The 12,874-nt window shown below is 32.5% G+C and overlaps 1 protein-coding gene across 4 annotated transcripts in view; it reads right to left on the bottom strand.

Moving 5' to 3' along the window:
• Positions 1–12,338, bottom strand: part of THEMIS (thymocyte selection associated) — a 203,236-nt gene extending 190,898 nt beyond the window's left edge. For 2 of the 4 annotated variants that reach the window (XM_033235525.1, XM_033235526.1), the window contains exon 1: positions 11,986–12,336. In XM_033235525.1, the coding sequence (XP_033091416.1) occupies positions 11,986–12,076 (91 nt within the window). In that variant the 5' untranslated portion in view covers positions 12,077–12,336. Of the gene's footprint in view, positions 1–11,985 lie in introns of all 4 variants that reach the window. The other 2 variants (XM_033235524.1, XM_033235523.1) reach the window with 2 other exon arrangements.
• Between the last annotated feature and the right edge of the window lie 536 nt (positions 12,339–12,874).

The following is a 12,874-nucleotide window of genomic DNA, read 5'->3' as shown; positions in this document are numbered from 1 at the left end:
AATATGAAGAGTAGTTAAAGAAGCAACACATGCTTCCTGAATAGAGTGATAAAATCACTTTCTTATGAACATGTGGTAGCATTATTACCCGAGTAACTTCCCTGACATTATATGACTCTCTTTAGAATATGCTTAGTTTCTAATTTTTTGAAATTGATAATAACTTCAGTTCCAGTCATAATAAAAATAGTTTATTGTATCAGTGAGAGAAGTGTAGCTTATATTAAGATAACAACCTCAAAATCTTAGAGATTAAACAATAAAGTGTATTTCTTATTTCACTACATGTCCAATGCAGGTGGGTGAGGACATGATCTCTGCTAATTGCAGTCACTTAGCAACACAGGCTATTGAAGATTTCATTTTGACATAGTCTACCATGATGAAATATGTTTAATAATGAACTGGTTCTTAAAGCATCTATACCAAATTATGCATATTATTTTTGTTCTCAGTACATTCGCCAGTACAAGTCATGTGATCATGTGACCGCAAATGGGTTGGGAAGTACAAGCATACCATGTACTCAAAAAAGGTGGAAAAGTGGAATACATGAACACCATTTTTTTCCTCAAATTTGTTCCTTGGTTATAAACTGCTCGCTTAAAGAACTGAAGAGGACAAGATGGCACAAGTCAATTTATCTGTGACATAGGTCATACATAATTACCCAGAATTTTTAATCTGAGAGGGACTCATGACAGCCATTGTGTTAGCTCCTTGCAGGGATCTCTAAATTGGGCCACATATTCCATAGAGTATTACAAGATGTGAGGTTAAAGTGGAAAATATTAGAACTTCGTATTCATTTCTACATAAAAGAAATAAGAAAACTAAACTATAATAATATTTAACAGAAAGATTTACTATTACTTAATTTCAAAGTTGCTAGTATTTAATATCAAAAATCCTAATTTATCTTTGCATCAGATAGTCATATGACATGTATGGTAAGTCACATACTGAGACAGATTGGGAATTTCAAAAAATGAGTTAAAAGAATTGTTTTAATTCACTCATTTACTTTCAATATACTACAACATAATGTAGTTGAAGTTAAGTTGATTTAAGAATTGTTATAATCTAATTTTATCTATATTCACTCTCACAAAATAGACATAACGTCACAAGATGCCAACACAGACATTTGAGAATTGAAGATTGCAGGCCCTATCAAGAAGAAAATGACAGAGTGACACGTCTTCTATTAGCACAAACTTGTCATTGTCTGCGTACAATTGCTATCTAACAAAACTGCCAAAATCAGATTTAGGAAGATTATTTCATAACATGAAATTTATGAAGATTATTTCACATATAGAATGATAGCCACAAATATTAATGATAAACCTGCTCTATGAGTAGATTACATATAATGTATATTGGACCTTGATGAGGTATCTTCAATAGCTGTCATTCAAAGCAAAAACTAAAATAAATTAATTAGAACCATTTGAATCACTGTGTCACATGCTAATCAGCCTTCTCCAAAACAATATTCAGTAATAAAAATATGTAATATTTTCAATAATATGACTTCCACTAAAAATAGATTAATAGTTAACATGTTTTATTCTCATTCATGTATGGCAGCTAAAAATACTGATCTCATGGAGGGAAGAGAGTAGAATGGTGGTTACCAAAGGCTAGAAAACATAGAGGGGAGAAGGGGGTGAAGTGAGGTTGGTTAATGGACACAAAAATACAGTTAGATAGAAGAAATGAAGCCTAGTGTTCAATAGCACAGTAGGGTGACTATAGTGAATAATAACTTACTGTCTATTTCAAAATAACTGTAAGAAAAAATTTGGAATACTCCAAAAACAAAGAAATGATCAATGTTTAAGGTGAACGGTATCCTAATTACCCTAATTTGATCACATCGTATGCATGAATCAAAATATTAAGTGTACCCCATAAATATATACAATTATTATATATTAATTTTAAAACTAGCTAATTGTTACAATAGAGTTAATAGCTTTTGTGAGAAAAATAGTGTATATTATTAATAAAAATTAAAATTGTATAAGATATCAATTTTCTCTTTTTTATAATTTTATTATTACATATGCTTCGGAATGAATATAAATATCAACAGAGAAATACACATATGGAAAGCTGCATCCTCTTTTTTTAAATTGATGAGGTTTTTGATCAAATAAAGTCCTGATCAATTAAGTAATGGATGGGGCATTCCAACCACAAGCATCCTCTGTGCCCAAACCGGATTTTTAATTGCCTAACTTGAAATATCCACTTGGCTGAGTAATATATATTTATATTTAATATGTCCAAAACAGAACTGTTGTTTTTCTCACTAAAACCTCATCTTCCCCTGGTCTTCATTACTCTTTCAAATACACAAACATTTACCCAGTGGTTAAAGTCAAAATCTTGAATTCATCCTTTAGTCTTTTTATGTTCTCACCTCAATTTCAAATCCATTAGAAAATCCTGACATTTCGGCCAGGCGCAGTGGCTCACACCTGTAATCCCAGTAGTTTGGGAGGCCAAGGTAGATGGATCCCCCCAGGTTAGGAGTTCAAGACCAGCCTGATCAATATAGTGAAACCCCATCCCTATTAAAAATACAAAATAATAATTAGCCAGGCCTAGTGGCGGGCACCTGTAGTCCCAGCTACTCGCAAGGCTGAGACAGGAGAATTGCTTGAATCCGGGAGGCAGAGGTTGCAGTGAGGTGAGATTGCGCCACTATACTCCAGCCTGTGTGACAGACAGACTCCATCTTAAAAAAAAAAAAGAAAGCAAAAAGAAAGTTCTGACATTTCTACCTCCAAAGCATCTCTTGAGCTGTTCCTTTCTCTTCACACTAAATCAAGGCACTATCACCTCTTCTCTAGATTATTGCAGTCTCCTAATATGTCCTTCCACTTTAGCCTACCTATTGCCTGTTCTCCCCAAAGTAGCCAATGATCTTCTTCAAATGGCAATCAGGTCTTGTCAGTCTGCTGCCTCAAACTGGTCATTAGCATCTCATAAAACCCAAACTCCTTGAAAGGCTCTTGCCCACTCCTTAAACTTCTTCTCATATGATCTTCTCCCTGCTTTATACATGCTCAAGGTACAGGAATATGTTTTCTCTTCCTCAAACAGACGAAGCTCCTTTTAGTCCCCAGAGGTCTGCACTGTCTGTTCACTCTGGAACACTCCAGAACCTAGATCTTTCCTTGGCTGATTCCTTCTCAATATTCAATCTCTGCTCCAAAATTATTTCTTCACAGTGGCCTTCCCTGACCACATTATCTTACAGGTCCTACCTGTTTCTCAGCCCCACTGTGTACCACATTCAGTGTTACTCTAGCCTTCAAGGCCTACAACTGGGCCTGCCCACTCCTCAGTCTTTCTCCTACCAGCCTTCTCCCAAGTCTTTGCCTTCAGCACCACTTGGCTGTTCCCTGTTTCTTATTTAGACAAAGCAAGCTCTTCAGTAGTTTGCACTTGTTCTGTCCTCAGCCGGGAAGTTCTTCCAGGTGTGGACAAGGTTTATTTCCTCAGTTTATTCAGGTCCCTGCTCAAATTTCATCTCATCAGAGATAATCTGCCCTGGTCACCCTATCAAAAGATCACCTTTCATCTCACCTTTCTTTACTCTCCAGTCGGTGCTTCATGACACTTGTACATATTCTAAATCTATCATTGGTTTGTCATTTGTCCCATTCACTAGAATATAAGCTCCAAGAGGGGAGGGCTTTACTTTTTTTCCCAATTGTAATTTTAGACCCTTGACAATGCCTGATATTGCATTATTAGAATGCATGTAAGCTATTCCATTCTAGGCTTGCTTAATGTTTTTCTATAAAACATGCTTCTATGAGCATTCTAATATAATCATTATTTTGCTTTTTGTAATTATATTTAAAATTAATTTCTAAACATTGGATGTTTATAAACATTATTCTCTGTAGATACATATTACCCAGTTGCAACCTAGAAAGTCTGTAACTGTTTACACTTTACCAAGTGTGCCTTAGCTCCTTTTCACACAGTCATGCCTACAATGACTTTTGTGAATCTTTTAATACCTGTGACCTGAAAGAGAAATAATGATTTATTGTTTCATTGCATTTTTTATAGTAAATTTGAATTTTTTAACATTAGGGTGTTATGTAAACTGCCTTTTACATCTTTATATTCACTTTTGTTTATTGTTAGTAATTCCTTATACATTCAGGATATTTACGGTCTGTCTGCTCTATATTACGTAAATATTCCCCTAGTGTAGAGTTAGTCTTTCTTCCACATTTATGTGTTTTGGGTTTTTTTTGGAATAAGGAAGTTTTTTTTTTATAAATTTAATTTTTTCACTTTTTAAAGTTTCAGTTTCACATTTTTATGTGGTTTCTTTAAGTGGTTTCATTGTTCATGTTTTACTTTTTACTATTTTTCTTCATATTCAATTTATGTTGGTGTACGTAGCACTAGACAAATTCAAATCAGTTTTGTTTTAATTTTTGAAATAATTGCCCAGTTTCTTTACAATATGCCAGCATTAAGGTAATAATAATAATAGTTATGATTTACTGGAAGGTTACTCTGGGCCATTTTGCTGAATTCTTTATATACCATGGCTCAATTAGTCTTTACATCCAACCTCAGGGTTATGATAAAACCTATTTTTCGTAACAGAGGACAAATGTTCAATGTTTTAAGTTGACCATGGAATCACTTCTCATTTATAACTTATCCAGGAGGCAGAGTCCTGAGTGGATATAATTCTGTGCTTCACATCAATAGGGCATAAATGCTTAGCATCAATAGGGCTCTTAAAATAATAAATGTTTGAGCAACATGTTCTTGAGAAAAACATTCTCCCTATTACCACTGTGGTTGTCAATGGGGAGTATTCAATCCAATACCACAGAACATCACATGATTTGACATCAGCCTTTTTCAAATTCCCTCAAACCTCCCATCCCCCAAAATGTGTCACAGAGTCACCATCACCACAGGATGGTTGGAACCTGGCTCCATTGCCTGAACTAAGACAAAAGGCAGAAAGAGGACAAATAATATGTTTCCTTGCACATACAACAAAAAATAAAACCCCAAAATATTGGAAACAAATGCTTAGAAAATGATATACCAAAAGATAGCTGAAGTAGTAACGTTGTCTAACAAAATAGAACCTAAAGAAAAAAAAATCATCAAGGAAAAAGGATGATAATGTAGTAAAAAGATGTAACTCTCTAACACATGGAACAACTGAACCTCAAAAAAAATCTGATGAAATAAAAGACAGAAATGAAGAGTGGACTAGATAGATGTACAACTGATAAGGTAAATGACAGATTAAGCATATGAAAACTAAACAGGGAGAGAAATGATCTGAACAAAACAAACAAAAACTCAAGCTATTTGGCATATAAAGAGAGGTGTTATGCCAAAAAACAAATCATACTATTTTTGAGCACACAGGAAGTATTTCCAAAGTAGAACATATTTCATACCACAAAGTAAAGGAAACCACAATCAATTCCAAAGAAAGACCATCGATCTCCAACAAAATACAATAAAATTATTAATTAAAAGCAAAAGGATAGCAAACAAATCTTATCTGATCACTAAATAAGCAAAATTCATAGCTATTGGATTTAAAAAGAAATACATTATAATTAGAACTGAGGAATAATGAAAATGCTACATGGCAAAATTTATAGGAAACAGTTTAAAAATACTTAGAGAAAATTATAGATGTAAACACACTTATCAAGAGGCAAACAAGGTATTAAACATGGCTGCTGATTCAACATACGAGGCTGGAAAAGGAGCAAGAGAGAAAACAAACAAACAAGAAAACAAATGAGATTGAATCAGAAATAATAAAAGATACAAGACAGAGAGAGTATTAACAAAACCAAATTCTGGCTTCTTTCCAAAAATATTCCATGTTTAGTAGGTCATCCAGGAGCACTCTAACAAATTTTTAAGAAGATTGTTAAACTTATTTTTAGAAAATTATCTCAGAAAATAAAAATAACAAAATTTATATAACTCATTTTTGGAAGCTAATGTTATCTTAAATCTAAAATGAATAAATCTGTGGGCTCATTTTAATTATGATTAAATGTAAAAATCCTAAATATAACATCAAATTCCTACATTGTATTTCAAAAAGTATATCATTTTTGAAAATATATATATTTATATGAAATATATGAATATATATTCATATATTATATATTTACATGAATATATATTCATATATTATATATAGTTATATGAAAGGATCCTCCAACATTTGAAAAATCTTTAAAGTTAACTCACATAAACACACTAAAGAAAGTAAATCACATTATTATCTTAATCAATGATGGAATAGCATTGATTAAGTTCAATACCTATTTATTATGAAAACACCTAGAAAGTAAAGAATAGTTGGGAACTTCCTTAATTGAGTAAAGGTTAAACACCAAAATTTAGTACATTATATATTAACAAGAAACTTTAGATGATTTTCTTTATGACTAGGAATAAGACAAGGATTTCCACTATTGCTTGATATAATACTGAAGGCTCTAGTCTATAATAAAAAGGTAAGAAAAAGCATTTGTGGTATGAAAGAGACATAACTTGATGTTTCTGATATTAATATCTATTTAAGAAAACCAATAAAAAACACAGACTGATAGAATTAACAAGGGAATTTATAAATATTACGAATCACATTGAGCTGCATTTCTTCATTTTAGTGACAACCAATGGGAAAACAGACAAAATATGATCTCAATATAGCAATATATATACACACATGATATAAGTATGTGTGTGTGCATTCTAGGAACTAGCCTAGCATACATAAGAACTCTATAGAGGCAATTTTTTAAACTGTGATAAATTACATAGAAGATATTTTATTCTCTTTTTTAAATAAGAGATAAACTATGCTCATGGACGAAAATCCTTTACTATTAAAAAATTGAAGTCATAATTTAAAATATTTCTATATTAGAAATCTCAGCTCAGGAGGCCTTCATTGAAAATTCTACTAAATATTTAAATAAGAAACAACACCAAAGTTACATAAAATCTTTAGGAAAATAACAAAAGACTAACCAAGAAGTTCCATAAGTTCAACTAACTTGATAATAAAACCTGGCTAGGATATTACAAAAAATGTAAAATGTATAAGCCAATATCATTCCCTAAAAGAGATACAAACATTCTAACAACAACAACAAAAAAAATGGTAAGCCAAATTCAGTGAAATATGACCCATTTGGTTGTATTCCACAATTAAAAGCTTGTTTAACACTTTTTTAATGTAAAAAACCCATGTAATTATCATAAAAGTTACAAAGAGAATGTTTGATAAATGTCAAACATATGTTCAAGTTTTTAAAACCTGTTAGAAAACTAGAACTAATTTAACCTAAAACAAACATATGTAACGGTGAATTACTGAAAATTGCTCTCAGTGGTCATGAATGAAATACAGAGATCTTTTTATATCATTACCTCTATTCAGTATTATACTAGAAGCAAAATCCATCAGTATTCACAGACAACGCAAATGTACACATAACATATCCAAAATAAGTTAAAGATATATTCTTAAAATTCAATAAGTACAACAAAGAGAAAATGAATTATTTTAAAGATACCATTTAAAATGGCATGAAAAAGTCAAATTACTAAGAATAAATCTGAAAAAATACAAGATCTGCACAAAAAATTACAAAATGTTATTGACAGAAATGAAATAGCCTTAAATAACTAGAAAGCTATACTAGATTAGTGGGTCAGAAGACTTAATTTAAAATGATGCCAATTTTCTCCAAACCAATGCACAGCTAATCAAAATTCCAGGAGGACTTTTGAGGAAGTTGATAAGTTAATTCTAAAATGTATGTGAAAATTCACAGTGCCAAACTTAAAAGGGAATAATAAATCAAGAGAACTTATTCTAAAATAGTAGTTATCAAATTTGGCTGTGTGTTATAATCATCAGGAAGATTTTCAAAAACCTGATGGTAATGCCTTACCTTTTACACGATTAAATCTTTATCTCTTGAGGAGAAACCTAGGCATTTATATTTTAAAATCAATCCAGGTATTTTTAATGCACAACCAAGTTTCAGAACCATGACTCTGTAGCATATTATTATATATAATCTAATAGAAACTATATATTAGATATTGCATATCCACATTACTTAAGACAGGAAAAATTGATGTAAGGATAGCAGTAGATGAATAGAACAGCATAAAAGGGAAAAGACCCAGGCATGTATGGACACTATTTCTGAGTAAGGTTAACAGAGTAAGATGATAGTAAAAAGGCAGCTTCTCAATAAATGTCACCGCACCAATTGACTCTATAGAATAGAAAAATAAATATTGCTCTCAACTTCAAACCATATACAAAACCATAAACCCAGGTAGACTGCAGATCTAAAGGTGAAGGTAAACAACAGGATTTCTAGAAGATAATAGATATTTTCATGAACTCAAGGTAAAGAAAAAAATCGTTGACAACACAGAAAAAGGAAAATAAAAATTGACTATAGTAACACTAAAGTGGAAAACTTTCATCCATTAAAAGACACAATTTTGAAAATAAAAGATGAAGCTATAGACTCAGAAAGTAATTTGCAACACAGAAAACTGACAAAGTGTCCCAAATATATATACACATAAACTTCATCAAATCAATAACAAAAATGTATAAGATTCAACAGAAAAATGAGCAAGAGATATAAACCACCTCTGCAAAAAAGAGTATCTCCAAAAATCCAAGAAATATATGAAATGGTGCTCAATCTTATTAGTCATCTGGGAGATGAAAACTAAAACCATGAGCTACCACTATACTCTTGCCAGAATGACTAAAATTAAGAAGACGGATAATGTCGTGTTACTAAGCATATGAGTTAATTGGAACACACATGTACCACTTGTAGGAAAGTAAATTGGATTACTTAAGAAACTTGTTTTTCATTACCTTCCAAGGCTCTCATGTACACATGACATAGCAATCCCACTTACTTTTATGCCCTATTTAATATATATACATGTAGGTGCACATGTACAAGAATTTTCATGACAAAATTACTGGAAACTCTAAGCCAGAAATAATCCAAATGCCTATTAGCAGTAGAATTAATACATAAATTGTAGTATATTCATCCAACGGAATAACATACATACTGAAAATGAATGAACTATATAAAACAGCATGGATTAGTTTCACAAATATAATGTTAAATAGATATACTAACCAGAAAAGAATACATACTATAATTTCCATTTATGTAAGGGTCATAAATGGACAAAAGTCATGACGATGGTTACCCTTGAGGGAGATAGTAGATAATGACTAAGAAAGAGCACAGGATAGGGCTTCTGGAATACTTTGAGTTTTCTATTTCTGGACCAGGGTGGTGGTTACATTAATGTGTTTACATTGTGAGAATGATCAAGGTATTTACTTTTTTTCCCTCTTAATTGAAGTATAACATAGTAGTAAAATAATAAGGTATGAAGAAGACAGTCTGGACACACAGAGGGACATTCTATGTTCTTTCTTAAAACAACATAAAATGTCAATTCCTTCCAAATTAATCTACCAAATCAATAAATCCAAAGAAAATCCCATTTAGATTTCTTACAGAATGAATTGATTTAATAAAAACTCATTTAAAAGTCATGAGATGTTATTTCACTTCAGTTAAAACGGCTTTTATCAAAAAGATAAAAAATAATGGATGTTGGAGAGGATGTGGAGAAAAGGGAACGTTTATACCCAATGATGGGAATGTGAATCAGTATAGTCACTATGAGAAACAGTGTGAAGTTTTCACAAAAAAAAAAAAAAAAAATAGAACTACACATAACTTAGTAATCCCACTGCTGGGTATATTTCCAAAAGAAATAGCCAAAATATGAAATCAACTGAAATGTCCATCAACAGATGAATAGACAAAGAAAATGTGGAATATTATTCAGCCATAAAAAAGAAGGAAATCCTGTCATTTGCAATAACATGGATAGAAGGACATTAGGTTAAGTGAAATAAGCCAGGCACAGAAAGACAAATATCACATGTTCTCACTCATTTGTGGGAGCAAAAAAAAAAAAAAAAAAAAAAAAAGAACTCCTCTCATGGAGACAGAGAGTAGAATGATGGCTACCAAGTGCTGGGAAGGGTAGTGGGAGGGGGATGGAAATGGGTTGGTTGGTTAATGGGTACAAAAACACAGTTAAAAGGAATAAGATCTAGTGTTTGGTAGTACAATAGGGTGACTATAGCTAAAAATAATTTACTGTGTATTTTAAAATAACTAGAATAGTGGAATTGGAATGCTCCTAACATGAAGAAATGGTAAAGGTTTGAGGTGATGAGTAATAACCCCATTACTCTGACTTGATCATTATACACTGTATCAAAATATCACGTGTCCCATAAATATGTATATATATATTATGTATCTATAAAAACTTTTTTAAAGTCTATGAATATTTAAGCCAATTTAGGAAAAAAGGATTGAAAACAGGGATTGGTCTATACACCATTTCTATATTAACACGTATTCCAAGGCCATAGTTACAGAAATAGTGTGTTTGATACAGAGGTGAACTGATACAGAGGTGAACATATAATATGATTTAAAGGAGGCAACAAAAATCGATGGCGGAAAGATTGTCAGCTTAGCGAATGGTACCTGGAAATCAAGTGAACTGTATAAAGAAAAACTAAAATTTGATCCCTGTACAATTCATAGGTGTCCTCCAAATAGACTGAAAACTAAATGCAAAATACAAAATTGTAAAGTTGATAAAAACAATATAGGAAAATATCTTTTTAAGGTAGACATAAAGAAAGACTTTTTACATAAAGCCTAAAAAACACAAACCATGAGACCAAAAATGATTTGGGGCTGGCTTAGAAATAGAGACACTGATAATATGATTACACATGGCAAAACATAGTCTGATTCCAAAAATCAGCTTACAAATTAGTTAAATAAAACTGTATGCTAAGCTGGTAACAGCCCATATCAATTCATCGCCTGCAAGTATGTGTATGTGTGTGTGTGTGTGTGTGTGTGTGTGTGTGTGTATAAACTGGAGCTGACATGTTAATCTTTCTTTTACTTTGCAACATAACATGTAATACATTATTTTATCTATGAACAGGAAAGACCTGCCTACCAAAACTATTTTCCTGGTAGTTTTGTCTTGATCTGATTCTACAATTACTTCAGTTCTACCACTCTTGAGGCCAGAAATCACCTACAAATTATTCATTGTATTCTGTATATTCAAACTAACCATGTAAAGATTCTAGGTTGTATATTGGAGATTTTAATGTTCTTTTACCTGAATTAACATAGTAAGTTACACCAAAACTCACTGTCTTATTCAATAAGTTAATTGAATTCTGAGTTTTCTACATCAATTTTTTAAAAATTATCTTGTAGTAATAATTTCTATACCTTCAAATTAAAATGTTCATTATTTAAGGAATTCAGAGTTAGGCCACTACAGAGTGAGAAAAACATTAGTATAAGCAACATTTAGAAGCTAAAAGTTTGGGAAATATTTGGAAATACTTCTTCCAAAACACTGTGCCTTTGATAGTTGTTTTTGTTTTAGCAAGCTCAATTTTATTTTTTATATTGTAGAAACATAAATGTTGTTAACTAAATTTATTATTCTTGATTGCAACCAATTTCGAAGCAAAGGTAGAAATAGTTCACCATTCAAGGCCTACAGAAAGCTCAAGAATCTTCACTCAGTTTCTTATTTCTGTCTATCCTAGAGTCCTGTCTAGTTTCTCCCCTCTCCAACACCATTGGCTTTTGACCATTCATTGGTCAGTTCATTACTTTCTCTCTTTTGTGATCGCCTTTCCTTTACCAGAACTCACATATTTGCTGTTAAAACTACCCCCCTCCAATTTTCAAGAGTGTATACTTTACAAGAATGTTCTAGCCAGTAAAGGTATTGAAGAGTGCTTACCTTCAAAATAGATGCCTGCCTGGATTTCTAGAACCCTGGGTAGGGTCCTGGGGTCAAGAGAGTGGACGAATTCTTCCAGGGATAATGCCATTGCTATGCCTTGGGTAGTTTGTAGACCTGGTGCTCACAGAAACTTGTGGCTTCTGGGTGACACTTGTCTGCAATTAGAGCCCCTGCTCACCATTTCTTCCTCAGGCAGGCAGGAATGTCACACCACAGCCAGAGTGGGGTGGAGTAGCTCTATATAGGGAGGACAGTGAAGAGGGAGGGAGGAGGCAGGAGACAAAAAATGTTACAGCTCTTTTTGTTCACATTGTGGCTTCATTTCCTTCTGACATTGAAGTTGAACAGGATGGGGGTGGGGTGAACAGACACTGCCCAAAAAATGAGACGTGCTAAGTAACTCATTCTGTCCGTTGTTAATCCAGGTGCGCATCTACTATGGTAGCAAAACTGAGGTCAGAGTTGCTTGTTACTTGCCCACCAACAAAGAACAGGAACATAGGACTAAAGTCTAATCTTAAAAATGGCACCATGTGAATTCATTATCTCTCTAGTTCATTTCTAAAGCTTGGCTTTGTGTCTTATTTGCATACTGTCAGTGCCTTTACATTAAAATTGGTAATAAAAGTGCTTTGTGTCAGCTCTTTTTAGAATTCTGACAGTATACTCTGGAGAGAGTATCGAAACCACTTTTTATCCTTCCACATTAAAAATTTTGCTGAATCGTAAAGGAGGGTAGGGTAGGGATAGAATATGCAAAGTGATACAGTAAATTAACAAAGTATGTTAAAATGAGTTTTCTAATCTCTACACTATAGTAGAAAGTATTAAAATTACTTGTCAGGAAACCTGGGTTTTCTGGGTTTAGTTCTGCTTTTGATTTACA

The sequence above is a fragment of the Trachypithecus francoisi genome, unplaced genomic scaffold (genome assembly GCF_009764315.1).
Source record: "Trachypithecus francoisi isolate TF-2019V2 unplaced genomic scaffold, Tfra_2.0 Lachesis_group15, whole genome shotgun sequence".
Taxonomy (NCBI): Eukaryota; Metazoa; Chordata; class Mammalia; order Primates; family Cercopithecidae; genus Trachypithecus; species Trachypithecus francoisi.
Note: the sequence above shows the minus strand (reverse complement) of the source record. Positions and strands in the feature narration are given on the sequence as shown.